At 44.1% G+C, this 27692-nt stretch overlaps 7 protein-coding genes across 10 annotated transcripts; 2 read left to right on the forward strand and 5 right to left on the reverse strand.

Annotated features, from left to right (window-relative positions):
• Positions 1 to 3856: 3856 nt before the first annotated feature.
• Positions 3857 to 9390, reverse strand: LOC9642423 (protein HASTY 1). The gene is made up of 26 exons (XM_024678547.1): positions 9245 to 9390; positions 9090 to 9191; positions 8871 to 9014; positions 8734 to 8814; positions 8615 to 8684; positions 8494 to 8564; positions 8275 to 8438; positions 8148 to 8219; positions 7869 to 8094; positions 7758 to 7820; positions 7525 to 7707; positions 7369 to 7473; positions 7233 to 7323; positions 7014 to 7183; positions 6867 to 6965; positions 6715 to 6818; positions 6382 to 6670; positions 6148 to 6326; positions 5656 to 6096; positions 5299 to 5593; positions 5065 to 5248; positions 4899 to 5004; positions 4679 to 4848; positions 4565 to 4625; positions 4142 to 4509; positions 3857 to 4077 (listed from the first exon to the last, which is right to left on the reverse strand). Exons 1-22 carry the CDS (start codon positions 9332 to 9334, stop codon positions 4928 to 4930), a joined length of 3300 nt encoding a protein of 1099 aa, XP_024534315.1. The 5' UTR covers positions 9335 to 9390; the 3' UTR covers positions 3857 to 4077; positions 4142 to 4509; positions 4565 to 4625; positions 4679 to 4848; positions 4899 to 4927.
• A 93-nt stretch (positions 9391 to 9483) lies between these two features.
• On the forward strand, positions 9484 to 11434 carry LOC9642424 (protein trichome birefringence-like 5). The gene is made up of 4 exons (XM_002973450.3): positions 9484 to 10046; positions 10317 to 10712; positions 10777 to 10923; positions 10981 to 11434. Exons 1-4 carry the CDS (start codon positions 9532 to 9534, stop codon positions 11276 to 11278), a joined length of 1356 nt encoding a protein of 451 aa, XP_002973496.2. The 5' UTR covers positions 9484 to 9531; the 3' UTR covers positions 11279 to 11434.
• On the reverse strand, positions 11294 to 13698 carry LOC112347510 (chaperone protein dnaJ GFA2, mitochondrial-like). The gene is made up of 17 exons (XM_024678487.1): positions 13556 to 13698; positions 13385 to 13502; positions 13236 to 13315; positions 13056 to 13178; positions 12889 to 13005; positions 12792 to 12830; positions 12642 to 12729; positions 12513 to 12577; positions 12383 to 12457; positions 12261 to 12333; positions 12099 to 12190; positions 11977 to 12048; positions 11860 to 11916; positions 11755 to 11803; positions 11622 to 11688; positions 11446 to 11553; positions 11294 to 11384 (listed from the first exon to the last, which is right to left on the reverse strand). Exons 1-16 carry the CDS (start codon positions 13673 to 13675, stop codon positions 11457 to 11459), a joined length of 1332 nt encoding a protein of 443 aa, XP_024534255.1. The 5' UTR covers positions 13676 to 13698; the 3' UTR covers positions 11294 to 11384; positions 11446 to 11456.
• Positions 13699 to 13745: 47 nt separating this feature from the next.
• On the reverse strand, positions 13746 to 16067 carry LOC9641918 (chaperone protein dnaJ GFA2, mitochondrial). 2 transcript variants are annotated; one of them, XM_024678490.1, is made up of 15 exons: positions 15862 to 16067; positions 15697 to 15802; positions 15566 to 15645; positions 15394 to 15516; positions 15226 to 15345; positions 15127 to 15171; positions 14985 to 15072; positions 14860 to 14924; positions 14733 to 14807; positions 14517 to 14681; positions 14385 to 14456; positions 14271 to 14327; positions 14169 to 14217; positions 14055 to 14121; positions 13746 to 13987 (listed from the first exon to the last, which is right to left on the reverse strand). In XM_024678490.1, exons 1-15 carry the CDS (start codon positions 15970 to 15972, stop codon positions 13894 to 13896), a joined length of 1317 nt encoding a protein of 438 aa, XP_024534258.1. In that variant the 5' UTR covers positions 15973 to 16067; the 3' UTR covers positions 13746 to 13893. The 2 variants fall into 2 exon arrangements, with proteins under 2 accessions (XP_024534258.1, XP_024534257.1); XM_024678489.1 differs by having other exon boundaries at positions 15697 to 15805.
• A 23-nt stretch (positions 16068 to 16090) lies between these two features.
• Positions 16091 to 17887, reverse strand: LOC9642425 (ribosomal RNA large subunit methyltransferase I). 3 transcript variants are annotated; one of them, XM_024678485.1, is made up of 8 exons: positions 17786 to 17887; positions 17496 to 17721; positions 17303 to 17437; positions 17030 to 17240; positions 16768 to 16954; positions 16528 to 16712; positions 16331 to 16468; positions 16091 to 16265 (listed from the first exon to the last, which is right to left on the reverse strand). In XM_024678485.1, the coding sequence occupies exons 1-8, from the start codon at positions 17874 to 17876 to the stop codon at positions 16137 to 16139; spliced, it is 1302 nt and encodes a 433-aa protein (XP_024534253.1). In that variant the 5' UTR covers positions 17877 to 17887; the 3' UTR covers positions 16091 to 16136. The 3 variants fall into 3 exon arrangements, with proteins under 3 accessions (XP_024534253.1, XP_024534252.1, XP_024534254.1); XM_024678484.1 differs by having other exon boundaries at positions 16768 to 17240; XM_024678486.1 differs by lacking the exon at positions 17786 to 17887 and having other exon boundaries at positions 17299 to 17437; positions 17496 to 17696.
• A 78-nt stretch (positions 17888 to 17965) lies between these two features.
• LOC9642426 lies at positions 17966 to 20762 on the forward strand. The gene is made up of 9 exons (XM_002973451.2): positions 17966 to 18007; positions 18060 to 18126; positions 18182 to 18423; positions 18476 to 19625; positions 19679 to 20122; positions 20168 to 20362; positions 20412 to 20468; positions 20528 to 20590; positions 20642 to 20762. The coding sequence occupies exons 1-9, from the start codon at positions 17973 to 17975 to the stop codon at positions 20723 to 20725; spliced, it is 2337 nt and encodes a 778-aa protein (XP_002973497.2). The 5' UTR covers positions 17966 to 17972; the 3' UTR covers positions 20726 to 20762.
• On the reverse strand, positions 20467 to 22066 carry LOC9641919. Its single transcript, XM_002973602.2, has 2 exons — positions 21090 to 22066; positions 20467 to 21037 (listed from the first exon to the last, which is right to left on the reverse strand). Exons 1-2 carry the CDS (start codon positions 22044 to 22046, stop codon positions 20762 to 20764), a joined length of 1233 nt encoding a protein of 410 aa, XP_002973648.1. The 5' UTR covers positions 22047 to 22066; the 3' UTR covers positions 20467 to 20761.
• Between the last annotated feature and the right edge of the window lie 5626 nt (positions 22067 to 27692).

A 27692-nucleotide genomic window follows, 5' to 3' on the forward strand; every position in this document is an offset into this window, starting at 1 on the left:
TATATATATATATACATATATATATATATATATATATATATATATATATATATATATATATATATATATATATATATATATATATATATATATATATATATATATATATATATATATATGTATGTATGTATATACATTTAGTACCTTACCTAAACACTATAATTGATTAAAGACTTTGTCAATAAAACAAAAGCAAGATTATCAACTTCATGTATATACTCAACATCCAGATTAATATGAGGATAGAAAATACTCAACTCAATACTGGATTGAGAATGAAAATCATAAGTATCATAAATGATCAATATGCTAAGGAAAGAAAATATTATAGATGAAGAGAAGACACTAGGAATATGAAAAGGTGGCTTAGGTTGGGAAATAAAAATAGGTTAGGAAAGAGCAAAAAACAAAGACAAAAGATCATATGGCAGATTAAAAGATTAACACCTACCCTACAAAATCTCTAACTCATCTCCAAAGCTATTTCCATAATAATCAAACTCCTCATCATAATTTGGAATCCATTCAAGCTCATAAATATCATCTTTCCATAAACTTGATCTTTGAACATTATCCAAAAACTAAATTACATCATCCATAACTCTCCAATCGATATTATGATCACACTCTATATTAATAAGAGATGCTAAAACACTAAAAATAGGAGAAGCTAAATAATCATGTCCTATAGAAGCTGGAGACAATAACACACTAAGGATGGTTGGAGCACTAATATAATCACACCCCACAGCACCAAAAACTTGATCCAATGAAATAGTATTAGCAACCTCGAGTGATATATTCCTTGATTGATGATGGTGTGGGATAAAGGAATGCAATGAAGATCAAAAGAAATAGCAAACCTAAACACAACAAAAAAACTAATACAAATCAAGACTTATAGAGAATAAAAGAATAAAAATATCAATATGATCTTGAACACTAAAGTAAAGCATTACTAAGATTGCTCATTAGGGACAAATTGCAATGCCTTTTATCTATATCAATATGAGTGTTTAATAACTAGGGTTTAAACCCCTTGTTTATGTACAAAAATGGATGAATTAGATTCAGTGCTAAATGAGTGGTCTATATCCTATATTACTATTATCAATGTGTTGCCTAGGTAATATACATATATGGATTTATAGACCTTACATTATTAATAATATAGAGCTTATAAAGTGTAGTTATTAATAAGAATAAATATCACTATAGTTAGAACCTTTCATCAACCAAATTCCATAGAAAATTATCTATTATCCTCAATTTCAAGTTCCACAACATCTTCAACCCCAACATGTATTGCCACAGCTAGAATACTTTCAAAATTCACATTGCATTTCACAGCTATGGCCCCAAAAGGACCAAGCCAGAGGCAACCATTTTGGCATGGCATAACATCAGAAGTGAAAGAAAAAGTCCTGTTCATTTTGTTAGTGAGAACATGATTCTAACACCACAAAGGTAGAAGTCTGTGTAAACTCTATTACAGTGTAAGGAAAATCTTAATCTAATAACAATTGAATCATAGAGGGGGAGGATACCATCATGGCAGCAGCAGATTGGAGTAGTACACGTTTAATTCCGAGTTTGAATATATTACAGTATTTGATGTTTGTAAACTTGAAACTCATGGTAAGATTAATATTAGACATAAATTGTTTTGCTTCACATATCCATTAAATTAGTTTATAGTTGTGAGAATATTTTTATATATCAAGAACATTCTTTAATATTTTATTTAGAATGTTACATTTGTAACATTAGCATTACAAGGGTGCATTAGTTTTTCATTAGTATAATATTACTTTTTAACAATTAGTAACAAAATCCAATTAAACTAATTAACTAAATTGGTTTTATATTGTAAATTTTTATAAATATTACATAGATAATAGTTGGAATTTCATACTATAGGTTGAGTGAATAATATTTTAGTATAAAACTAAATAACAATCATTTTGAATGACCAAATATCTATTTATAATGCAATCAGAAAAATAGTTATCTCTATTAGGAGACCAAAAAATAGTACCAATCTCTGAATGTAATGCTAATTTCCATTATTTGCTAGTCCTAATTTAAATTTTTTATTGTTGCCTAATGTTTCTGTAGACCACATTTTATATTTATCAATATATAAAATAAGATTATAATTAAAATTCAAATATAATATTACTTTTCTGTTTGGAAAAGCTAAAAAATGTTCTTTACTTAAATATTAGTAAGGCCTATTGGCATGCTAATAAAAACAAAGCACTGGTCATTACTTATAAATCAAGCCTTTTAGTTGGACTATGTTGAGATGGTACATAATTTTTAATTACATACTTAATAGTTTATAATTTTTTCATAATTATACTGAAAGATGAATCTGAATTAATTAATAAACTGGAACAAAGTTTAACTAAATTTTGTAATTCAGATTTTATAATATCTCAATTGTCTCTATTTTACATAATATTCTCTAGATGTTGTACCAGCATAGACAATAAATATGTGATTGTGCATGCTTGCATTATATATTTACATGCAGATTTTTTTTTTTGTTTTGAGTTGTATGCAAAAATATTATGCATACAATCACTTTTTAATTGCTATATAAACAATTGAAACATGATTGTGTGTATGATATTTTTGTCATAGGATATGCCATATATGCATAGAGTATGACATCTCAAACTGTCAAGGAACACATCATATTAGATAACATGGTATTACAGGATATTTTTTATTTTCATTTTCATGTCATAGATTTATAATATTTTAATTTTTATTGAGTGAAGATTTATAGTCTCTTAATTTTGATCATTTTCTCCTCTCATTTTGCTCTCTCATATTTTTGCGGCTTATTTGCAGTGGAGCACCTTAATCTAGATAGCACTTGATTGACATGAACAATCAATTATGAAAAATTGACTGATTGATAACATGGTATTACAGAGTATTTTTTATTTTCATTCTTGTGTCATAGATTTATAATATTTTAATTATCATTAAGTGTAGATTTATAATATCTTAATTGTGATCATCTTTCTCCTCTCATTTTGCTCTCTCATATTTTTTCGGCTTATTTGTAGTGGAGCACCCTAATCTAGGTAGCGATTGATTGACATGAAAGCAAATGAAATCAATTAGGGAAGGCAAAACATTTCTTTAAGTGCTTAGGTCTTTGATGTGGTAGTTTTTCCATAACCAAATAGATTTTGTTGTAGCCAAGGTAATCCATTAACTTTATTGATTTCTCGCATTTTTAGTCACACATTTAAGTTTTTGATATTGTAGTGGTTTGTTATATTTGAGTATGTTATATAACCTTTCTTTCTTAGGCATGTTACAAATCAACCCATGTGTTGAAAAATATCATACCTATAAGCTCTAATCCAAAGTTTAAACTTTGCTGACAATTAAAAAAGTTTGCTATAAAGTTAAAATTTATATAGTACAAAATATTGCACATTTGGAATTCACATGTCCTTTATCATGCATATGTAGTAGGCATCAATACATGCCTATACATTATAAAAGGGCTTTTTTTTTGTGAGTCATATATATGTATTATAACAATTTAAATATATATTTTAAACTTCTGCCAAATTGCCAACCCCATTCATGTAGATCTTCTTTTACTCCCCCAAATTACAAGCATAAATTGCTTGCCATACAATAGTGTTATTTAAAATTCAACAATTAACAGTAATAATAAATACATCATTTTCTATCTGAATATCATAACTTACATCTTGACCTCTTTGTACATCAACAAAAAAGTAATTATCTAAATGATAGCCAAAATCCCTGGTTTCTTTTTTCATATCAAACAAATTTATTAAAGAAATATTTATATATTTTATTTAAAACTTTATATATTTATTCATTTCAAAGTTCTGAATCTTTCAACGTGAATCAGTCAATTCTTTTAAGTTGAACAAACTGTCTATCGATCAAAGCCATTGAAGTAAAAGGACGAAACACTTATGGAAAGCTCTTGCATACCTCCAGTAGCTCAGTTGGTCCATGTCAATTGAGAACCCCGCATCCTTGAGCCCAGTTTTGACACGCCCGAAATAGTACCTTGCATCAGCCAAGTTCCATAAAAAAAAAATGAAACAGAAATTCTACAAAGAAAATCACTTACTTCTTCTCCAATGGACTTTTCATCGGCCTCAAATTCAGGTTCCACGACATCCTCAGCTCCAACATCGATCGCGGCAGCCTGAAAACTTTCCGAATCCACATTGCCTTTCACATCTTGGCATGGCTCTTTTTGATAACATCGCGAACGAACGAAGCTCTGTTCGTGTTGTCCGTGAGAACTTCCACCACGATTCCAACACCACCAAAGCCGTATGCCAGGATTGGTTTTAACTCTTTTGCAGCGCAAACAAAACGCAATGTGAGTTACCTCATAACTCTTGCTGGTGTCTTTTGCTTTCTTGATGTTGCGTTCTATGAGACCTTCGCTTTCTGCACCAGTGCTGCCAATGTTAAATTCCGTCCCTCGCCCTGAAAAACCGATCCAATTAGCAACAAGCGAGAGAAAAAATCACAAATGCAGTACGCTTGCGCTATCTCTTTGCCAAGCCTGGCATTAACTTTGTTTCTCTTCAAGCCTGTGCCGCCTGCAGCACTGCCGATTACATTAGAAGCTTCAGACGACAAAGAAAACGCTAACCTTCCTGTCCGCAATCTTGCAAGCTCGCCTTCCCATTTCCAGAGGAGCAGAGGTCCATAGATGAAAACAAATCGCATTTCCCGCGTGCTGCCATGACGAACGTTTCTGCGATGTGCTCTCACAACTGACTTCATTTGCAAAACTCTAAAACCCTAGAGATCGATATTCACCTGAGAAGGAAGCATTAACTACAACACAAAGAAAACTATAGAACACATACAATCTTACGCTGTACAAGCTTCGGTGTCTTCACATCAAAGTTGCCAGGCCAACAAGCCCTGGACCATCGTCCTCTTTCACTCCCGGTTTCCCTTTCGCTAGAGGCTCTGGAAAAAGACAAAGATAGTAGTGATCGTAAAACTTTCAGAGACCACCACGTTGCTTACTTGTAACGTTAGTGATGACACTAGTGTTCTTCTGCGGTTTCAGTGCCTTGAGCTTGTCCCCTCCAGCCGCCAAGAGAAGATTCTTTATGTGCTGGCGCTGCTCTTTCACGCTGGTGGTTTTGTTAAAGGCTGTTTCAAAATTCGCAAATTCTTGTTGACTGATGGAAGGCAGAGACATCAAAACCTGTTCAAAAACAAGTAAGTAACATAGTAAAAAGGTGCAGAGGGACTTACTTGTTTAGGCGTTGACGTGTGTGGAGATAGTTTCACTAGAATTTCCCGGAGCAAACCGAGAAGTTCAGCATGCGCTGCGCTGTTCGACTCTAGTGTCAAGCTCTGGATTATAGCAGTGAACATATCTTTCCCCACGATCTCTCTTAAGTTGGTGTCGTTAAGTGGACCAGCCACGTCAATCACAGCTCCACAAAAAACCGCACCTCTGTGAACCGCATCGCTATCTGGCCATTGCAATGACTGAATTCCTAGATGGACCGTTGCGAAAGCAGCAGCGGAGTGCTGGATTACATAACTGCGAAGAAAAAAGTAAATGTTAAACTATAAAGCATAAGAACTTCCAAGTACTCAGCTCACCAAAGCATTCCCGGCTGCTGCTCCGGATTGAGTTCACTTGAGGCCATGATAGCCAAAAGTGTGCAGACTTCACGAGTCAGTTCCCTTAGCATACGCTCCTCGACGAGTTCCGTATTGATTCCCGAACTTCCGTCCACTGCAAATAAAGTGCCAGTCTTGACAGCACCTTCCCTCACGAGGTTTTCCCAGGCTAGTGGCAGGGTCGCATGACAATGAACAAGTAACGGTGGCAACAACTGACCGAGCCAGACTTCTCGGAGAGAGTGCGGGCAAAACCTTACAAATGACTGTATAACCGAATGAACCAGGGAACGAAGATGGCGAAATTCCATTGAAGAAAGACTCTCCATGAGCCCAGTTGCTAGAGGCCCACTCAGTCCAGACATGTTGACGAAGAACTGATTCCCTAAGCGAGAACTTGCATAACGTAAAACGTTGTATCTGTACAGTAAAAGTTAGGAACTGCCAGTCGTATACATTCAAATACGTTACCCACTGTCGCGAACAGATTTGAGCCAGTTTCTTAGTTCATCCTCTTTGTGATCGACTGTCTTAGATTCTCCAAGTATCGATGCTTGCTCACTAGCGCTTAAATGTATTGCTTGGCGAACAGGCGGAGGCAACGTGGATAGAATCGATGGAATCCACAGCGAGTGCAAGCAGCGTAACAACTGCAGGAAATCCACGTTATTAGCCTTCATTCTGAATGAGACATGAAAGAATTACCTGTATCAAAGGCGGCAAAATCCAAGACATGTGAACTGCCATGGGATGTGAACTAGGATTACCTTCCACACCAGCCGCACATCTTCTGAGCGCCTTTTCAAAGAAATGAATGCTGTGAAAAATGTACCACATGCCTTCGTCCCCAGACAAGTTTTCCGTGGTAGTCGTACCCAGTAGTCGCACAAAACCAGCAGGATCACACAGATACTTTTGTTGCCAGTCGGAGTGACACCAATAATCTCTGAATGGTCCAAGTAGCCATTCCAAAACTTGATTTTGTTGCTCCTGCCTGCTAATTATATCAGGCAGCAATAAAAGACATCTAAAACATACCCGGCAGTAGACCCCGCAACCAATAAGGATTCACCCAACAATATGTACTCCCCACGAAGGAGGTGGCGCTCCTGCTGTAGCCTCGTCATTGTTTCAGCAACAATCTGCACTAACCCCATCAATCTAAAAGCACGACGTCATGAAAAATATACCTGCATGTGAGGAAATAAAGCTGGACCCGCCAGTTTTGCTATACGCAGAAACGATGTGCAGACTTGAAATCTTGCCTTCGAATTGGTAGAGCTCGCTTCCTACAAAAGAATATTAAAACATGATTTGTCGACAAGAACAAAACTAACCTTTGAGACTACAGGCACTGTTACTAAAAGTTGAAACAATTTCTGTATCACCGTAGGTACTGCAGTTGGTACATTCTTTATGTAAGGCACAAGAGCATCAAAACACTTTGCGTGGATCTCCACAAGCTCCGGTTCACTCCAATGGACGGTCAGCAATCGCTGCAATAAACCTAGACACATCATCTAAGTATACATTTATTCCAGTAGCTAACAACGTACCACCCAGAAGCTCACTCGTTCCTCCACGTGCAAAACATCCGGTTACAACTGCATCCAGCATGGTATGTGTACTCTCGAGAATGAAATACTCCTGCAAGGAAGGTTTAGATAACAGTATTGAATGCAAAATAAAAACCTGAGAAGATATCTTCTCTTTCGTCAGAAAAACATCAAGGCGTTGAACAACTTTTGTAATGCCCAGGTCATGATGGTGATGTGCAACCAGTCGAATTAGTTCTATCTGCAGCAAGCGCAGCATTAGTCTTACCCTTCAAAAATTTACGACGCTTACCAAACGGCCACGATACTGGCTATAATCCACCGCAGATGTGAATTCTTCTTCCTGGCCATCTTTTAGAAGCTTCTGAAATGCCACATCAAGTAGCACGCTCGCGGTTTCAATCGGAACAACCACTGTAGGTCTTGCTATGATCACCTTGTTCCGCTCTACCGATAAAGAGTCACGTAATAGTCCCTGGAAGAATCTGTCAGCATTTACGATGACAGCGTTTAGAGGATATTTACCAGCCATAATGGCAATGCCTGAACATGCAACGAAAATTCAGAGTGTTGCAGAAACTTCAACATCTGTGAAAGTCATTTGGTCAACTCAATGTCCTCCCGAAATGGATTTACCTGACGATAATACGTTGCAAGCTTTTGATTGTTGGATGAAATCACCTGCAGATTTTGAGACCCAAGAGCGACAAGTGCTTCGCACAGGCACTCCGCGAACTCCAGAGGGGCACTGCCACCCCCATCGTAATGAACAAAATATGCGTCGCAAACGGACGAAAGAATTTCATAGACGCGCGCAAGCACAGAATTGAAGAGCTCGACATCTTCGTCGTATGGCTTTCTCCTATGAACTATTATGGTCAAACCAATTTAATGAGAAAAGCCAGCACATGTTACCTGGATAGCAGTTGCTTTAAAATCTCACAAGCGGCCAAACGAAACTCTGACGAATTTATCAAGAAACCACAACTGAAACAAGAAAGTGTCAAATGTGAAGTTCACGCGGGTACTGATGGATCCTTACGCTTCTACGAGGCCATAGCTAGAGAAGTTGGTGACAGGAGACCATTCTGCGTACACAAGAACAGCTTGTAAGGCAGCCGTCACGACAGCGGCATGCTGCTTCGCTAGCTCCATTTGCTGCAAATGCATAGCTTCCATCCCAGCGCCAAAATGTTTTTCCAAAAGCTGTTTCAAAACAAATGAATACCCTCTGTACCAAAACGAGAAACATGGCACTTACTTTGTAGAAGAATGGAAAGAGCTGGGGAAGACTTTCCGTAAGTTCTGACAACAATTGCCTCCTCCGCGTGGCTGCCAGTGAGGAAGATGTGAGAATAATAAACAGAAGAACAGAGACATACTTTCTAGATCTTCGTTGTGAACAATCACATCTTCTGGAAGCCAACGCATCACCATAGCAACCATTTCAGCCTGTCAAATCCTTTTGAGGACAGAGAATGAAAGTGAAGTTTTAGCTTACGTGAACAGGACTCATGTCGCTTATAGGAAGTAGAGATTTTAGCATCCCTTTCCAAACGTCCGGTTCTTCCCTTCTCGTAACCTTCACCATCCAAAGAAGTGATAAAACTTCCGAGCTAGAACACGTAAACTACTCACCTCTGCCACTAGTGCGGCGGTCTGGCTCTTCACAGACCATGCCTCGTGAGGAGTAGCAAATTCTTTGACCATATCCAGCACCATGCCAGTCATCTTCCCTTTTTCTTCATGGTTGAGCTCGTCCCACCTGATTCGAACCAGATGCTGCGATCGAGAAGAGGAAGGAAGAAAAAAGAGTGAAACAAGTTTAGCCTACGTAGGAAAGAAGCGATGCGTTACTTGTAAAAGCTTCAATCCATAATGCCGGACTTCGAGAGGCTGATTTTGGCTCGATAACGCGAATGCAGTTCCTCCGAGCACGCGCACGTCCCCCGATTTGATCTGTTCATGAAAAACACCGTGAATTTCAGCCGCAATACGCTGTCCCAACAAACCGAATCCAAAAATGATATTGCTGCCAGACGATCTTGCGCGCAATCGAGAGCCGCCTTCACTGCGGCAGCGACGCTCGCAGGATCGACCATCGCGGCGTCCAAAGAACCCTACTCTCCACCGGAAGAATCCAAAACCCTAAACTTAAACAGTGACGTGGCAAAAGTGTTATGACTTGGCGTAAACCAATGGCGAGCTTCCACGTCAGCACGATAATCCAGCATTATAGGCTGCTATTTTGTTCCCGTTAGCTAGAATTTCTTCACGGAGAGGATGATCTCCGCGAGGTATGAAAGTCGGGCACTGGCATAGGTCTGTGGCGCTGCTCCTGGGAATTATTGCCACGGCGCTCTTGTTCGTGGCGATCAGCCACGATCTCCGCTCCTATTCCATCGAGGTATCGACATCGACATGGGTTTCGGCCGCAGATTCTCGCAATGCCGGCTCGATCGCGTCGGAAGTGGTGGATTACGAGGCCCGGGAGGACGAATTCGCCGATCCGGAGCCTCTAGATCAGCAAGAACAGGAAGAACAGGGCGAGAAAGAAGAGGACAAGCCAGAGGCTAGGGAAATCGAGGGCGGGGATAGCAATGGGGCGGCTGGAGTGGGATTTTCTCCAGGGAATTCGACGAATCGGGAGTGTAATCTCTACGAGGGGCGCTGGGTACGCGATGAATCATACCCACTGTTCCAGCCTTTCACTTGTCCATTCGTCGATACCGCCTTTCGGTGCCAAGAAAATGGACGCAAAGATAAAGGCTACTTGCAATGGCGGTGGCAGCCTTTTGGGTGCGACATACCAAGGTACTAGATTTTTTTCTCTCTATCCTTTTGGCTCTATCGAAACTTTTCTATGCATTCTTCTAGCTTTAGTTTGACGAAAGCATGATAGAATGAGCTATGGAGAGATTCTTTTTCCTGTCATGACTCTAAAGTTTTTTTTCTTCTCTAGCCTTGTCTCAAGCTTTTCTTATGCATTCTTCTAGCTATAGTTTGAAGAGAACATAGATAGAATGAGCTACGAAGAGATTCTTTTTCCTGTCATGACTCTAAAGATTTTTCTTCCTTCCGCAGATTTAATGCGTTGGATATGTTGAAGAGACTACGGAACAAGAAGCTCGCCTTTGTGGGAGACTCTCTGGGGAGGAATCAATGGGAGTCTCTCGTGTGCATGCTCTATCAAGGAGTTTCCAACCGGAGCAACGTCTTTGAGGCAAGAAGGCAGCAAGTTGGAAAGGCCAGGCCGAGCTACTCGGTAAAGTTTCCAGACTACAAGACGCAGATCGACTACTACCGCACACATTTCCTGGTTCCCGAGGGTCGAAGGCCTCCAGGAATAACCGAGAGGAGGAGGATCAAGTGCTCTTTGCAGCTGGACAGAGTAGACAAGACCGGCTCCAAATGGAAGAACGCTGATATCTTGGTCTTCAACTCGGGACACTGGTGGAACCATGGAAAGATCTCCAAGAGGTAAGCTTTTCCTCACTTACATGACGTCTTCTCTGTCTCAAACTTGTGTTTGATTTTCCAAAAGGTGTTTCTTCATTGAACGGAGTAACTACACCTTGAACATGGACGTCCATGCTGCCTACGAGAGAGCTATCCAAACTTGGGCTTCATGGGTTGACAATCACCGCGGAAAGAAAGTTTTCTTTCGTGGTTTTGCTCCAAACCACTTCAGGTACTCGGGAGAAAGAAAAGAGAGTTTTGATAAAAAGACTTTCCATGTTTGTGACAGTGGAGGAGATTGGAACACTGGAGGGACATGCGAGACACACATCCAGCCTCTCGATGATGAATCAAAGCTAGACAAGTATCCAGACAAAGTCGAGGCCGTGGAGAACGTCTTGAGCACCATGAAGACGCCGGTGACGTTTCTTAACGTGACGAAGCTCTCGTTGTTCCGCAAAGATGGTCACGTCGCTGGATGGGGAAAACGCAACGGCAGTGGTCGCCAAGACTGTAGCCACTGGTGCCTTCCCGGAGTTCCAGATACTTGGAACGAGCTTCTCTACGCGTCTTTAACCCGGAGCTAGAGTTTTGGAAAGCGCTGTGCCTAAAAATCTCTCTTTTGACGACACTAAAGACATTCGATTCTAGGCTGAATAATGCACTGCTTCCGAAAAATTGGTTTTAGTGCCGCTGCGGTGTGAGAAACAAAGTTTGATCGTTACGTCCAAATGGAAAAACTAGAAAAGTTTACCTTGTGCGCTCTCAAAAGCTGGCTTCGGCCGTGGCAGCCTCGTCCTCGTTAGGAGATTCTTCCCTGGCAAATTCCTCCAAAAGTTGCCGCTGCCTATCGCTCATGGTTCTGGAATTCAAGGAAACGACGCGTGAGTGAAGATCTAAAGGCGATAAGAACTGAAGTAGAAAACTCACACTGGGATGCTCACACGGAAATGGACGTACTGATCGCCATAACCAGGACGTTGAACCATTCTCATGCCTTGGAAAAAACGAAAAAGTAAAATCAAAGTAGAGAAAAGAAAAAACTCGTCTAGTCTCAAAGTACCTTTTCCTCTCATCACTTGTTTTTGCCCGGGTTGAGTGCCTGGCCTAACCTGTTTTAATCGAAAATCCATGGTGAAGAATTCCCCCTCGTAATAACTGGGCATACCTTTAGCATGACTGATCCTCCCAATGTAGGCACTTGGACATTTCCACCCAAGGCAGCCTACAAACATATATCCGCTCGTGTCTAAAACAGTAGAAAATAAAGAAGAGAAAATGTTACCTGGATCATGGTGACTGGAGCATCGACGTGAACATCAGCACCCTCTCTCCGGAAAACTGGATCAGGCTTGACCTGGAACGACCCAAACTATTACCTCCGCAAACTGTAGGAAACAATCGTACCTCCACTCTAACAATAAGATCTGCGGCTCTTTGGCCCCGAGCACCACAAGCTCCCTCGCCAACAACTTTTATGTCCGTCCCACTCTCAACACCTGATACGCAACAAGAAAACGAACACAGTTGAGAAGAAAACACAAACTAGCACGGTCCATTATCACTTACCAGCAGGAATATCGATAAAGACTTCCTTGACACCCATAACGACGCCGGAGCCCTGACACCCGTTGCAATGCTCCTGTAATTCTCAACAATCAGAATGGTGTTGCTTCACAAAAGCAGTTTACCTTTACATATTCTCCTGTTCCTCTGCAATTCGTGCAACTTGACTCGAACGAAAAGAATCCCTTTTGCATGAAAACCTGTTCAGAAACATGAATATCAGAGTTATACGCGGGAAAGAAGGAAAAACCTTACCCTCCCAGCACCCCTGCACGACTTACACATCTGCGGCTTTACTCCGCTTGGAACACCAGAGCCCCCTGAGGAGTAAAATCTGATATAAAGCACAGAAAAAAAGAAAACAAAAGAAGAAGAAAAACTTACTGCACTTGTCGCAGCGTATTTGCGTGCGGTATGTGATTTTTCTTGCGCAACCGTTTACCGCTTCCATGAAATCAATATACACATTTTCCTGTTGAAGAGCAAATCAAGATGAGTTTTACAATGCAGGGAGTCTACAGAGAGAAAGCTTACGTATGTGTTTTTCTTCCCACCAAAGACTGTACTGAAGATCTGAAAGTTGCTCATGACAATGAGAACAAAGTCGTCAAAGATTTGAGTTGAAGCTTACGTCTTCCATGTTAGCACCACGACCACCGCCAGTAAACATGTCGAATACGGAGCCAAATCCGGCACCAGGACCAGGCGGTACTCCATCAGCTCGTTGAACATAAGCCTCATGCCCGAGCTGAAAAGGAGCTAGCGATTTGTCTCGTAGATAAAAGAAGGAAATCCCACCTGGTCATACAGATTCCGCTTTTCATCGTCCTTAAGAACTTCGTATGCTTGTTGAACCTCCTGAAACTTCTTCTCGGCATCTGGATCCTCCTTGTTCACGTCAGGGTGATGTTTCTTAGCAAGCTGCGAGAAAAGAGAACAACCACTTCGAGTTATAGAACACGCAAGAGCTTCACGAACCGCATAGTAAGCCTTTTTCACATCGGCAGCGCTTGCCGTCTTGGAAACACCCAGAGCATCATAGTAATCGTTCCTCAAGGCTGTCACAAGAAAGCATACAGGGTGAGCAAGATCCGAGAGAGGAAGAAAAAACCAAACAAAAACCACACCTGTAGAGTGGAATCCTCGAGCATTGAAGCTAAATCCAAATCCTGTGAAGCCAGCATTGTTATAAGCACGAGCAAAACTACTGTAGCAATGTCTCTGGTCACAAGAGAAAGCGTTCTCCTGCACAAGCGCTAACTGAGAAAAACTAGGCTGCGAGATTGAGAAACTTCTACCTTGTTCCCGGAGCCATAGATTGCGCGATCACACAGCCGCCGCTCCCACACGCCCGATCCGCCATGGTGACTCCCCAATGCCGTCTTGGCAGCGCGCCGAATGATCTTGTGATGCACCATTGCCCTCCAAAACCCCGGGAAATCTCACAGCATAAACCCTACATTTTGCTCAAAAGCGTGGAACAAGATATTTTAGGGCCTAGGGTTTAAGCTTCTACATTGCTCTATTGATGTTTACAAGGTTCTAGATACTCAAAAATGTGCTTCCACTGGAGCGGGAATGATCCACTCAAACAAAGTGTGAGTTACCGCCAAGAAGGAACGCTACCTTTTGTGAATTAGAAGCTCCCTTCGGCTGTAGCATTCTCGTCTTCGTTAGATTCTTCTCTCGCGAATTCCTCTAGAAGTTGCCGCTGCCTATCACTCACGGTTCTGGAGAATCAAGAGCAACAAGATCAATCGCAAAGAACACTCGCAAGAACAAGAAAGAAAATCATACGTTGGGATGTTGACGCGGAAGTGCACGTATTGATCGCCATAAGCGTGTCGTTGCGTGACTTTGATACCTGAGGAAGACGAGGGAGTTAAAAGGAAGCTAAACTCTCAAAAGTACCTTTTCCACGCATCACTTGCTTCTGACCGGGTTGAGTACCAGGCTTGACCTGTGTTCGCAAAACCAAGATCAAAATCCATTTCCTTGAAACGTATAGCCTACCTTCAACATGACTGATCCTGTCAGTGTTGGCACTTCAATGGTTCCACCCAGAACAGCCTTGAAAACATTTCAAGTTATCAGAAAAGAAAGGAAAACTAGAGAAAAACGATCTACCTGAACCAAAGTGATCGGAACATCAACGTGGACGTCAGCGCCTTCTCTCCGGAAAACTGGATCTGGCTTAACCTGCATCAAAAGAAGTCGACAAGTTAAACAATAACTCTGCGAGTGACCGAGGATTCATACCTCTACTTTGACTATGAGATCTCCGGCTCGTTGTCCCCGAGAACCACTTCCTCCCTCGCCAGATATCTTCAAGTTCATTCCACTTTCAATACCGGCGGGAATCTCCACATCAACTTCTTTGACACCCATCACTGTGCCAGACCCTTGACAGGCCTTGCAATGCTCCTGCGATTTACCAAAAGCTTTAGATCGTTCTTCATGCTAATATCCACGTACCTTGACGAACTGGCCGCTTCCTCCGCATGCTGTGCAACTGGACTCCACGGAAAAGAATCCTTTTTGCATGAATATCTGGACAAAGAATCGTCATATTTGACAGAACACGAAGAGGAAAAAATCCTACCCTCCCAGCTCCCCTGCACGACTTACAAGTCTGCGGCTTTACTCCGCTTGGAACGCCAGCACCCTCTGCCAACACAAGTGATATCAAACTAACATCTACAGGGACGAAAACTGGAAAAGACTTACTGCACTTTTCGCATCGTACTTGAGTTCGATATGTGACTTTGGTTGTGCAGCCATTTACCGCTTCCATGAAAGAAATTTGTACATTCACCTGTACAGTAGTTAAGGTCAGATTTGAACCTTGAGAACGAGGAATCACACTTACGTTTGTGTTCTTCGGTCCTTTTCCACCGAACATCGAATTTAAAATCTGCGAAGGAAAAACTCACATCTTAAGTTCATTCATTAGAAATTCTGCGCTTACATCCTCCATGTTTGGACCACCACCGGGGCCATTAAAGATGTCCTCAAATATCGAGCTGAAACCCGGACCGGGCCCAGGCGGTACTCCATCTGCTCGCTCGACATAAGCGTGATGTCCCACCTGATAAAAACACAGTCTAAAACTCCTTTCAATCCAATTAATTCTTACTTGATCATAAATACTCCGCTTTTGATCGTCTTTCAAAACTTCATATGCCTGCTGGATTTCCTGGAACTTCTTATCAGCCTCAGGATCGTCCTTGTTCATATCAGGATGGTGTTTCTTGGCAAGCTGCGAAGAAAGAAGATCAAAACTATACAAAAAATCACCCTTTGCATACCGCATAATAGGCTTTCTTGATGTCTGACGCACTAGCTGTCTTTGACACCCCGAGTGTATCGTAAAAATCGTTCCTTGGAGCTGTCAGCAGCAGCAGTACACTGAGAAAACATCCATGAAAGAGCCAAATACCTGTGGAATGGAAGCCTCTAGCACTCGACGTGTAAAAAGCCCCTCTTCCAACATTGCTACGCGCAAAACTACTATAACAATGTCTCGGACCATGCGAGTATATATTCTGCTGTGAAACCTCTCCAGATGAGATCGCTGAGAACTAAAATTTTCGCAAATTCTGACCTGAGTCGCCGAGCTCCGGATGTTCCCGCCCTCCCACAGGCCACAGCGGCTCAATACAGCCCTCACAGCGCGTCGCCCCGCTGCTCCAGAGATGATCCGATGATGCACCATAGCGCATTCGCGAATGCCGGAAGAAATCCCAGCCCGGCCAGCTGCTGCGAAGCGTGCCCGCGCCGCGGAGCGCTCTCGTCACGAAGCGCCCTAACCCTAATCCTATGGAGTATATTCGTTCGCATCAAAGGGTTTAACGCCCAAGATTTAGGAGACACATGGCGTTATATTACTCGGAGAAGGCAATTTGTTAAATATGAGCCCTCTGGATATGCCAGATCAATCGGGTGGTCTGGTCCAGCTCCAGAAACACGAAGCAATGCGGCTTTTCTTCCAGCGGCTCTCGCAGCCTCCTGGAAACCAAAGAAGATTTTTCAAACTCTCTAGGCCTAGAACAAAATGAAGAGGAATGGATCACCTGGATGATCGATAAGAAGTTCTGGCTTTGTGCCACAGCGCCAGAGCACGAGCAAGTCATTAGCAATCCACCAGGTTTGGTTAATTGCATCGCCATTGCGTTTAGGTTGCGGTATTTGATCGCAGCTTTCTCGAGAAACTGGAAAGAGAAGTAGTGAGCCTTCTGTCAGTGGCCAGAAAAGAAAATTTAAGAGAAACCTTGCGGCTCGGTGCCAGCTTTGGAGGATCAAGCACAACCACGTCCCAGGTTTCTCCTTTTGACAGCGCGGCTTTCATGTACTGAACAATGTCCGCCTTCTCAAACGTAATCACTTGTGGATCTATGTTGTTGAGAGAGATGTTTGCGTCCGCAAGGTCTATAGCAGACTTCGAGGAGTCAACGCCTGCACGGATGAAGATTATGAATCACGAAGGCAGACTACAAGACTATAAAGTTACCAATGACTCGAGAAGCTCCTGTGATGGCTGCGTTGAGCGCAAAGGCACCAGTGTAGCAGCAAAGATCCAAAATGGTTTTATCTTTGCAAAAGGACCTGAGTGCCAGCCGATTATCTCGCTGATCGACGTAAAATCCAGTCTTTTGTCCCCCCAAAGAGACTTGATAAGCAATACCGTTTTCAAGCACCTGGCAGCACAAGCTCGTATCACTGAAAAATCCGTCACTAAATCCCTCAATAAACAAATGAATAAGAGAACTTACGTGAACTTCTTCGGGCCTTTCTTCTGATTCAATCACGCATTCGAAGCCTTCTTCCTTCAGCAGCTCCACAGATGGCCTCCAAGTCAGAAGTTTCGTCCCGACTAATCTCTTGAGAGTTTCCTCTATGTTCGTCTTGTATTTTTCGACCCACGCAGCAGACGATGCCACAACTATATGCTTGTCAAAGACATCCACCACAAGTCCCGAAAGCCTGGAATAAAAGAGCAGCTCAATACAAATGTAACAAAGAAACAAAGCTCGACACATACTTGCCTATCACCTTCACTGTTGACAAGCCGATAAACATTTGTTTCACTGGAAGGAAGGCCCAAAGCTTTTCGAAGCGCAAGAGCTCCAGACAATCTAGTCTCGATAAGCTTCTCAATATCAAAGTTGGAGTGTGGATCTCTGGAGAAAAGAAAGTAGCATACCATGAGAACAAATTCTTTCCTTCATAATTCTTTACCTTGCAGCTTCGTCTTGGGTTTGTAACACACGAACCCGAAACATAGAGACCGCATTGTAGACTCCCCAAGCGATAGGCTCTTCGGCGCCATTCGTGACAAGCACGAGATCCCCCGTCTTGGGAGGAGGCCGGCCGATAATCCGATCGATGGCGCCGCTAAACACCATGGGATTGCCAGTGACGAAGATCTGCGCCTTGCCCTTCTTCAAGACGACCCTAGAAACACCTGGCATTGCATCCATTGCGATCAAAATGCCGCGAAATATCACAATCCCGGGAGAAATCCTTACCGGGATTCAAAGACGCTACTTCCGCCAGGCGCTTGCTTCCAGCGGCGGAGCTTGCGGCCCATCGCGCCACCAGAGGCGCCAAACACGACATGAAAAACGAAAAACCCTAATCCTCCGTACAACGGCTTTAGATATTTGAAAATAGGGCTTATTTACCACAAAAGTTTTAGGTCGAACTACCAGAGCGATGGGGATGGAGGGGCGCCTAGACCTTCTTCCAATGTAAGTTCTTGTGAGATATTTGGGAAAATCTGTGCATCGCTCGCTTTTCCAGGTATGCGGCAATGTGCAAGCGCCACAAAATCGATCAAAACCCGGCGATCGTCAGATCTCTCCAGAAGGTACTCCTAGGTTCTTATCTCCTAGCCGGGCAATCTCACTCGATCGGGATTCCAGCAATTCGCCACGGGAGGCGACGAGCTGGAGCTCGAGGTAGGCGACGATGTGGGAGAGATCGAGGTTTGCTGCGTCAGGGATTTTCTCAAGCTAGATTTATGGTCGGCGGTGGATTTAAAGATCACAGGCGACTGCTGGAAGAGCTGGAAGAATAACACGCTTGTAAGTCTCTTGACGGCGTCCAAGGACAGGCTTCGTCATGTAGATCTCAGCGCATGTACTTATCGAAGAGAATTCGTAAGGTCAGTACTTTTGTTCTTCTTTCCTTGCATTTGTTTCACACTTTCCTTTCAGGTTTCTCTATAGAGTTGGTTTATCCTGCGAGACTCTAAAGCTTGGCCAATGTAGCGCGCCTACACGGAAGTTTAGCCTCGCCGGTGAGTTTCATCGCTTGGAAGTTCTCATAGTGGATCACAGCCGAAGTATCACCCTCTTGTCAAGCACTTGCTTCGAGGGCATGCCAAAGCTAGCGAAGCTTTCAATGTGTGGCACGGGCATCGTCAACCTTTGGACAACATGTCGTGCTCTTTCCAAGCTGCCGAGCCTCCGAGAGCTTCGCTTCCAGCGCTGCGTGTGTTGCGAAGGGACTGGCCACTGTATTGCTCCACCGCCCGACGATTGTGATGGGCAAAACATTTCAGCCGGGAGTTCTGGTGATGACCAAGAAGTTGAGAAAATGGAAATTTTTCAGAAGGGGACGGATGAGAGTGACTACTGGGATAGTAGCGGCGATGAAGAAGAGGAAGAAGAAGAAGAAGAAGAACAGGAAGAACAGGAAGAATATGATGAACTTGGAGAAGAAGAAGTTGTAGAAAGCGAGCTGGATACTGATCTGGACGAACAGTTCGTTTGTCTCGAAGCTGTGGAACCCGAAGCTGGAAACGATGAACCACCAAAGGCCGAGGAGCGGCAACTAAGCTATCTTTTCCAGTCAACAATATGCCACGAGAAGTTCTACCAACAGTTTATGATATCGTCACTCCCGAAGCTTCAAGTACTGGACAATCTGGAGATCACACAGGAAAGCAGGAAAAAGGCATGGATAGTCTACTGCGACAACTTTGAGCGCTCGCCAAACACTCGGCGACGGCGGGAGGGCATTGTGGAGATACTTAAGAGCAGGGAGAGAGGCGGCGACCGGGGACCTCACAAGAAGAGGAAAATAAACGAGACGAGAGCTCTGTCTACTTCCAAGCTGTGTGACTGGCCTGCTACAAGCGTCGTCTACAATCCTTGCAAGTCCAACGTGGATATTAACAGGAGACTTAAGCCGCGGCAATTTGAGTACCACCCCAAGGATCCAGCTCTTATGGTTCTCGGGACACTAAACGGAGAACTAGCTGTGGTAAATCACGAGGAGGATAGACTGGTGGCTTATATTCAAGCTTCTACAGTTCAGCACCGCGTGCTGGGATTATGCTGGTTGAACAACGAGCCTGACAAGGTACCCGTGTATTTCTCTTTTCTTCTTTCCAATTCTTTTTCTTTCGTTTGCAGTTTATAGCAGGTTCTGACAATGGTGTGTTGGAACTTTATAGCTTGTCTCGGATGCGAGCTGCGACTATGGCGTGCACATATATGTGCGGTTCAGTGCACAGATTTAACGACTTCGAGCAGCTCACCTCCGTTCATATCAATTCGCAAGACGAGCTCTTTCTCGCAAGTGGCTACAACAAGAATATTGGCCTCTACGATCTTCAAACCGCCAGGCTAGTCAAGGTATTTCCTCATCTTCATGAGGACCACATAAACGTCGTCAAGTTTGCGCATCACTCGCCCAAGACGTTCGCTACTTCCTCGTTTGACAAAACTGTGAAGATGTGGGACCTTAGAACGACGATGACTTCGCCAGTTTACTGTACTACCAGTCGATCCGGGAACGTCATGCTGTGTTTCTCTCACGACGACCATTTCGTTTTGGTTTCCGCGGTGGACAATGAGGTAACTTCCATCTCTTTTGAAGATCTTTACTATCCTGCATTACAGGTAAGGCAGTACCTTGCTGCCGATGGAAGACTTCACACGAAGTTCGACATCACACCAGCAAATAGCAGGCGAAACTACACAAGATCATACTATATGAACGGCAGGGACTACATTATCACTGGCAGCTGCGAAGAAAACCGGATCGGAGTTTACAGTGCTCAAACTGGAAGGCGACTGAGAGATGTAACGCTGGAGGTAACTTCCACGTTTATAGTTTCAAGGCTATAGCTAACTGTTCGTGCAGGGACGAGGTGTAAATAATTCCTTGTACGTGCAGTCACTGAGGGGTGATCCTTTTAGAGTAAGTCAAGTTCTTACGTCTACTCTTTAGATTCAAGTAGCTAAGATTGCCTCAAACAGGATTTTCACATGTGTGTCCTTGCGGCTTACAATCACCCTCACCAGCGATCAGAGATTGTCAAGGTGAAGATACCTTCTTTCTTTCTCTACTCCTGACCCGGGTATCTTCACCAGATCAACATGGTCGCGTCAAGCAACTACGTCGGGCCTACAGATTCTCAGTCCTCGTTCACTGGCGGAAGCGTCAGCGGAGCATAAATTCTTTCAAAAACAAGCCAGTCCTGGTTCCACTCTCTACTGCAAAGTGATTACTAGACGAGAGGAACTCGCTTGCAGCCGCTTCAAGTCATTGTACATCTGGGGATGCCGGGCCTCGAACAGCTCCATCAGATTCCACTCCTCACTGTCCTGGAGGAGACGTGAGCAATTCACAGTCAGGACCTTGAGCCCGGGGCAATGGACGAGCAGAGCTTCCAGCAGCTCAAAGCATCCGTTCTCTTCGAGAAAAACCGTGGCCTTGACAAGCTTAAGTTTGGCCAAGACATCGCCATCAATCTCCTTACAGAAACACTGCACAAGGAAAGACAGTTTTACACTCAGAAGAAACCGAGCTTTTACGTACCTCGAGCATGTTGCCGCCGAAAGTGATGGTGTCCAGCCGCGAGAGGCCGTGAAAGAACGTTTTCCAAGCAACAGGCTCCGGGTCCGACACCGAGACATCGATCTTCACCTCGGAGATGTTGGGTACGAGCTCCACAATGCTGTGAATCTCCTTAAACTCCCACTCACTTCCTCCCATTGTCAGGATCTCAACGTTGTCGAGCGAAACCACGATCAAGTCCTTGCAGCGCGACGGCAAGTGTAACTCCCGGAGCTCTGGAGCGACAAGAACACAGCTGATCCCGTCCAGCGTGAGGCACTTGAGGTTCATGGTTTCCAGCATGATGAACGGCGGCCCAGTCTCGGGACCCTCACGACGATCCACTGCCAAATGGACGCTGTTAACGTTGCTGTTCGTGAGCCTCACTTTAGCGGTCTGGAAGTTCTTGACGACCAGCTTGTCGAGAGCCGGGCAGTGATTTAGAACCGAGACCACGGCCGGGTGCTTGAAGCTGGAATCGTCGAGAACGCATTCACGGAGGGTGGTGAGATCGAAGTTTAGCATCGGAAGGAGGAACGCTATCGATCCATGGACTCGCAGGGCCGAGAGTTTTGAGCAGTTCTTCACCAGGTTCCAGAGATTAAGCTCCTTTGTGCTCACATACCAGAGCTCCAAGTCCTGTATGGAGTCTTTAACGATTTCTATCCAGCTTGAGAGGAGTTCTTCCGGAATGTCGCAGCCCTGGTGGATTTCTATGGCGAGATTCTTGATGGAGTGGGCGCGGCGGAGCATGGGAGCCACGGCATTGGCGTCGGATTGCTGGGCGAGCGTGAAGTGGAGGGAATCGACATACCTGGAGAGGGATTGCCAGCGGCGGCACACGGGCGCTAGGGTTGCGATGCTGCGCGCGTCCTTGAGATCGGCGAAGATGGAGAGGACGGCCTCTGCGGGGAGGGATTCGAAGCTCGCCTCCTCCATTGCATTAGAGGCAGAGGAAACCTAAAACCTGGAAGAAATATCTCCACGTCGGAGTGCCACGTGTAAATTATTCTTCCACGTATGCATGCCACGTGTTAACTACCTAGTGTGTGATTTAATCAGCATTGGGAACATTTAGTTCTTCCTTTTTTTTAATTTCTGTTTCGCGTGCCAATAGTCATGTACAAAGATGGCGAGACTTTGATGAGGTCCTTGCTGGCCGTCAAAGTTGCAGATATCCAAATCAACAATGCAGGAGGAAAATAACAAAAGGTGAAATCAAATTTAAACACAAATGATAAGCAAGAATATACCTTGATTACTAGGAGAATATTTTAGATATATTCCTTACCTATAGGTTCTCAAATCTGAAATTGTAGCTTTTCTCTACTGGCAGGCTGCTGAAACTGGAATTCTACCAATGAGCTCATGGTCTAGCTAGCACTTGAGATCAATACAAATTTTATAATATTTCTGGTACTTAAAAGTTGAGAATCTGCTCAAATTCCACAAGAATTCCATAAATTCCATATTCTACCATTGTCAATGGGAGGTCATTAGACATTCTGTTCATTGTTCCATATCATGGATAATTCTTTGTAGATTCAATGGTTCTCTCAAAATAAAACCCTAGGGACAACAGCTGTGCTGTGGCTCCTTATATGATAAGTAATTCTGAAATTGTGGATTGGATGTAGAAAGTCACCTTCAAACTTAACAATTAGAGAAAAATAATACCATCTCTACTGGAATTGCTTGAAATTGTTTTTTGTCCATGACTACAGATGGATCCCCATGTGAACAAAGTCCATTGAACAAAGCATGTCCTAATAGTGATTAGAAATTAGACACAATTTGTTAGTGATATATAATAATTTTATTTAATAAAATGAAAAACAAATAATATAGATTTGTGAATGCATAGAATATAAAAAAGGAATATAGAAATGTGCATATCAATTAGAAGTGAATGGTCCAAATTGAAACCAATTTAACGGTTATCAAAATCCCACTATATTAATATTAGTATATAGCATCATACTTATACACTTGAACTTCATATCATCCCTTTCTCTTGGAACGATAGAAAATAATTAAGATTCTCTAGTGGACGGGTCAGAATCTAGAGGAATATCAGAAAAAGGTATTGGTGGATTTGTAGATGGTGCAAATTAATCATGATCCCTTTATACAAAGCGTTTTAACACTTAAATATGCATAATTTTTAGAGGATCAACTTATTAGACATCATTCTAAACCTCATGAACTTGTGCTCCAACTTGCCATAACACCTACCTTCTATTGAGCAACAAGCCTCTTAAATAAACTATGTACTGTAAAATTAGGAAAACTAATTAACACCAAGTCATCCACTTTGTATTGCACAAGAGGACAATGATAAGGAGTTGTAAAGCTATTATTGTCCCAAATGTTCAATAGACTTTGTTTGAACAAGCAGAAGAATGCTCATTAAATATTGATCTCAAAACTTAATATCAGCAATTTATGGTAATCATAAAGGTAAACTCAACTCTATTAACAATATTAGATCATGGGTATATAGGACTTTATATAGTGAAACACCAATAGAACTCTATACCCTTATGATATATGCATACCAAAAAGATGATAAGTAACCATCCCAATTCGATTGTTGAAAATTTATATACTTTATGATCATCCCTTTTGTCGCGAATGTGACTTCGGGTATCGAAAGTTACCTGTCAGCCAATCCTTACAGACACTCTTACTTTACTGCCACGATGGCAAGAGGTCGGTATTGCTGGACCTATTATCAGTTTCCCACTTGAGCTAGTTGAGAAACTAGTCAATGACCGTGTACTTAGATCGGATAAACATAAGGTAGGAACCCTATGTGTTTTTTGCTGAGCATACTCGGCCTGGTTTGAGAAACTCTTATCATTGGCTTGCATTTGTTAGTATCAAAAACCCCCGTGATATTGAGATTGGTTCTGCTTCGTGGTGTTATCCTATAGTAAAGCACCATATGATAAAGGGTCAAAACCACATGCGCTACACTTAGATAATAGTTCTGTATTTATGGCTAAGGCATTTGATGTTTTAACATTCGAGAGGGATATGCTACACTTTCACGAGTACTTATCATGAATAAATAGATAGATTGGTGAAATGGTTTATTTGGACCTTCAAAGGTGTAGCGCACATGGTTTTGACCCTTTATCCTGTGGTGATTTACCATAGGATAACACCACGAAGCGGAACCTAAACCCTCTTTGTGCCACGTGACAGATGCCACATGTTTCATGCCACGTGTCCATAGGACAGTAGTGTGGAACCCGAGGTTTAGGGCCTTGGGCCACTGAACGAAGGAACGGTGTCAAACTCCCAAGCATAGAGCCAAATGTAAGCGACTAAATTTTCCATTCTACTTTAGTCACTTAACCACACCTCTGACCACTTGGAGGAGTCTCATTCACAACCTCCATAAGTCCAATCCAGGACTTGGGACTTGCTAGCCCCGAGAATAGCATCCATGCCACTCAACATTTGCGCTTGGTCCAAGTGCTCCACGTGTCCGATCCCATGACCGACACTCAAAGGTACCACCGACATAGCAGCCCGTTACGCTAAGGCCATGCCCAATCACCTTTGCCACACTGGTAGTCCAATACCACTTGCATCACCGTCTTGGCTCTCCAAGACTAGGCAAACCATCCGTGAGTGGTCATCTCAGATCCACTCCTTAGCATCCTTAGGATGCCCACCGACAAGGGGAATAGCCTTCCCCAATATCCCTCTGTCAGTCCCCACTAAGTCCCTTTCTGCCCCTGGCCGTGTTTGCCAACACTGCCACTGGATCGAGACCCACAGGCCCGACCACTAAGTCCCACGGTCCTCTGGGACTTCCTCACCACATGACTGTGTCCTTGGTCACTACCCCAGAGGACTGCTCCTCTTCCTTTCCACAGTCTGGGCCTTTGGGACAACATTTCGGAACACCGTGGCCTTACGCGAGCCACTTGGGTACTCTCCTCGCCTTCTGCCCTTGGGTGCTCTAGCCATGGGCTTAGAGCGGGTTCCGTTGAGCCACACCAGGTATCCAAGTAGGTAGTGCCACCCACACTTGGACTGGGAGCATCGGCCAGTCAATCTCCCGGGGGAACTAGAGCCGGCTCTTGAACACTTCACCAAGCTACCCCGCTTGTCGGTCCGTGTTCACTCTAGTCTTGGACTTCCCAGTGGGCAGCTCATCACCCAACACTGGGTCCGGCCTTCCTAGGCCAAACTGGCCTTTCCTGGCCAAATTGGCTCCACTGCAGTCCTCCCCCTACTATACTTTTGGAGCTCACCAAACCCCCCAGGGTCTGGGAGACGAACGCTTTGGGCTTTCACCCTCTCAGGCTCCGGACTCGGACTCGGACTCGGACTCGGACTCGGATTCGGATTCGGACTTGGACTCGGGCTCGGCCTCGGTCTCGGCCTCGGCCTCGGTCTCGGTCTCGGTCCCGATCTCGGTCTTGGTCTCGGTCTCGGTCTCGGTCCCGGTCTCGGTCTCGACTTCAGACTCCATCTCGGACTCAATCTCGGACTCCATCTCGGACTCCATCTCGAACTCCATCTCGGGTCCATCTCGGGTCCATCTCGGACTCCATCTCGGACTCCATCTCGGACTCCATCTCGGGTCCATCTCGGACTCCATCTCGGGTCCATCTCGGACTCCATCTCGGCGTCCATTTCGGGTCCATCTCGGACTCCATCTCGGGTCCATCTCGGCGTCCACTTCGGACTCCAACTCGGGTCCATCTTGGGTCCACCTCGGACTCCACTTCGGACTCCATCTCGGACTCCATCTCGGGTCCATCTCGGCGTCCACTTCGGACTCCAACTCGGGTCCATCTTGGGTCCACCTCGGACTCCACTTCGGACTCCATCTCGGGTCCATCTCGGACTCCACTTCGGACTCCAACTCGGGTCCATCTCGGACTCCACTTCGGACTCCAACTCGGGTCCATCTCGGACTCCACTTCGGACTCCAACTCGAGTCCATCTCGGACACTCCCACGTGTCATGTGTTGGTCCTTTTGGGTCCCTTTTTGGAGCCTCGCCTTTTGCTCGCTTCGTGCTTGTTCCTCGAGCACTTCGTTGGGAGTTCCACTCCCGCTCTTGACTTTTCAAGTCGGGGCTTTTGGTCCAAACGTGTTACACTCATTTGGCTCTCGCTTCGGCCACTACCATGTGGCGCCCTTCCGGCTCCACTTTGGGGCCTAGGGATTTTGTGTCTCACAACTCCACCACCCATAGACGAAGTTCGATGTCCTCATCGAACGGTGAACCATTTTATAAAGTAACACCTGCATGTGTTACCATTTCCATCCTTGGCGCGTAGCCAATATTTGTCAATGGTGTGACATTGAAGGCTCACCATGCCTTCTCCATATTCGTCAATGGTTGGACATTGAAGGCTCACCATGCCTTTTGCATATCCTCTAAGGAGGGTAGTCTCTCCAACTTAGAGACTGATTGGACCACATATAATGGTTCTCTCCTTTTATTGGTTTAGTTCTCGCTAAACCTCTTAGAGACCCTTCTCTAAGTCAATCCCACTACTCCTTCTCGAGTAGTCTCAATTTCCATCGATATAGCCTTTGCACTTTGGAACTTTGAATTTTGACTTCTTGGAGTCAATTTCCTAGGTGTCTCCGACACCTTGCCTTGCACCTTTTGTGCAACTCCACTTCCCATCCTAGGAAGTTCTCTACTCGAGGGCACCATCATCCTTTCTTCTATTTCGTGCCAAAGTTCTAATTATCATGCTTTGTGCTAGGGCTGTTCATGGCCCTATCATTTGGCTACCTTACCGCTCCCTCCCTTGGAGCTTCCACTTTCGCCAAATCGGAGCATTTCGGAATCCCTCCTTGGAAACACACTTCCTTTCCCGCAACTTGTTAGTGTCCAACACATTAGTGTTCCTCGCCTAACTTTGTCACTTGGATTCCTTCCAAGGGATTCCACGGCCCTATCTTGGCCACTCATCTTTTGCTTCTATCCGTTGATTGTTGCACCAAGCAACATCGAATCTCTACCTCCCTCCTTGAGGTATTGTTTCGGTTCCATAGCAAAGACTCTTCTTTGCCAAGTCCGGAGGATGTTCACCCCTAGTACGTCTCTTTAGCATCTTCTGCTATGGGCTCTATCCACGGCCCAACTTCGTGACCCTCCCATGGGTCTTTTATAGAGACTACTTTCCTCGGACTCACTATGCCATCGCACGGACATAGTTTATTTCCCTTAGGTGCTCTTCCCACTTGGTCATCACGACCAAGCCACACCACCTTAAACAGTTCAATTTCAACATTTTGAACCAGGAACTTCATTCCTTAGCCAACCAAGGACCTTGTCCTTATCTGGCCATAAGATCGCATAGTGATCTCACCTTGGCACCTTAACAGAGTTGCCAAGAGGTACTTGGTCTTCTAGACCTCCAAGTTGTTGACTATAACCCCGGGGGCATCCCCCACACTTGGCGGTGCACCCAAGCCAGCCCTTACGGCCAAGGTTCATAGCAACTGAGATTAGGTGTCCCCATCTCACTCACCACGACCTTGGTGCCACTTGCACTAAAGCATTCAAGTTAGATGTGCTGAGCTTTCACACTAAGCAATC

This window comes from Selaginella moellendorffii, unplaced genomic scaffold, assembly GCF_000143415.4.
Source record: "Selaginella moellendorffii unplaced genomic scaffold, v1.0 SELMOscaffold_22, whole genome shotgun sequence".
NCBI classification, from domain to species: Eukaryota; Viridiplantae; Streptophyta; class Lycopodiopsida; order Selaginellales; family Selaginellaceae; genus Selaginella; species Selaginella moellendorffii.

Coding starts and splice junctions, on each gene's coding strand:
- LOC9642426 (XM_002973451.2), top strand. CDS start 17,973: ATGGGGATGGAGGGGCGCCTAGACCTTCTTCCAAT. Junction 18,127..18,181: donor TCGTCAGATCTCTCCAGAAG/GTACTCCTAGGT, acceptor TCGGGATTCCAG/CAATTCGCCACGGGAGGCGA. Junction 20,123..20,167: donor TTTCCGCGGTGGACAATGAG/GTAACTTCCATC, acceptor CCTGCATTACAG/GTAAGGCAGTACCTTGCTGC.
- LOC112347510 (XM_024678487.1), bottom strand. CDS start 13,675: ATGGTGCATCACAAGATCATTCGGCGCGCTGCCAAGACGGCATTGGGG. Junction 12,578..12,641: donor AATACGCTGCGACAAGTGCA/GTAAGTTTTTCT, acceptor TTTACTCCTCAG/GGGGCTCTGGTGTTCCAAGC. Junction 12,458..12,512: donor CGTGCAGGGGTGCTGGGAGG/GTAAGGTTTTTC, acceptor GTTTCTGAACAG/GTTTTCATGCAAAAGGGATT.
- LOC9642423 (XM_024678547.1), bottom strand. CDS start 9,334: ATGGTCGATCCTGCGAGCGTCGCTGCCGCAGTGAAGGCGGCTCTCGAT. Junction 7,821..7,868: donor TTGCAACGTATTATCGTCAG/GTAAATCCATTT, acceptor TGACTTTCACAG/ATGTTGAAGTTTCTGCAACA. Junction 5,005..5,064: donor TGTCATCACTAACGTTACAA/GTAAGCAACGTG, acceptor GTCTTTTTCCAG/AGCCTCTAGCGAAAGGGAAA.
- LOC9641918 (XM_024678489.1), bottom strand. CDS start 15,972: ATGGTGCATCATCGGATCATCTCTGGAGCAGCGGGGCGACGCGCTGTG. Junction 15,073..15,126: donor AAGGACCGAAGAACACAAAC/GTAAGTGTGATT, acceptor ACTACTGTACAG/GTGAATGTACAAATTTCTTT. Junction 14,808..14,859: donor CGTGCAGGGGAGCTGGGAGG/GTAGGATTTTTT, acceptor TTCTTTGTCCAG/ATATTCATGCAAAAAGGATT.
- LOC9641919 (XM_002973602.2), bottom strand. CDS start 22,046: ATGGAGGAGGCGAGCTTCGAATCCCTCCCCGCAGAGGCCGTCCTCTCC. Junction 21,038..21,089: donor TCGGCGGCAACATGCTCGAG/GTACGTAAAAGC, acceptor TTCCTTGTGCAG/TGTTTCTGTAAGGAGATTGA.
- LOC9642425 (XM_024678484.1), bottom strand. CDS start 17,876: ATGTCGTGTTTGGCGCCTCTGGTGGCGCGATGGGCCGCAAGCTCCGCC. Junction 16,713..16,767: donor AGGAGCTTCTCGAGTCATTG/GTAACTTTATAG, acceptor TCATCCGTGCAG/GCGTTGACTCCTCGAAGTCT. Junction 16,266..16,330: donor ACTTCTTATCGATCATCCAG/GTGATCCATTCC, acceptor TTTGGTTTCCAG/GAGGCTGCGAGAGCCGCTGG.
- LOC9642424 (XM_002973450.3), top strand. CDS start 9,532: ATGAAAGTCGGGCACTGGCATAGGTCTGTGGCGCTGCTCCTGGGAATT. Junction 10,047..10,316: donor TTTGGGTGCGACATACCAAG/GTACTAGATTTT, acceptor TTCCTTCCGCAG/ATTTAATGCGTTGGATATGT. Junction 10,924..10,980: donor TTTGCTCCAAACCACTTCAG/GTACTCGGGAGA, acceptor TGTTTGTGACAG/TGGAGGAGATTGGAACACTG.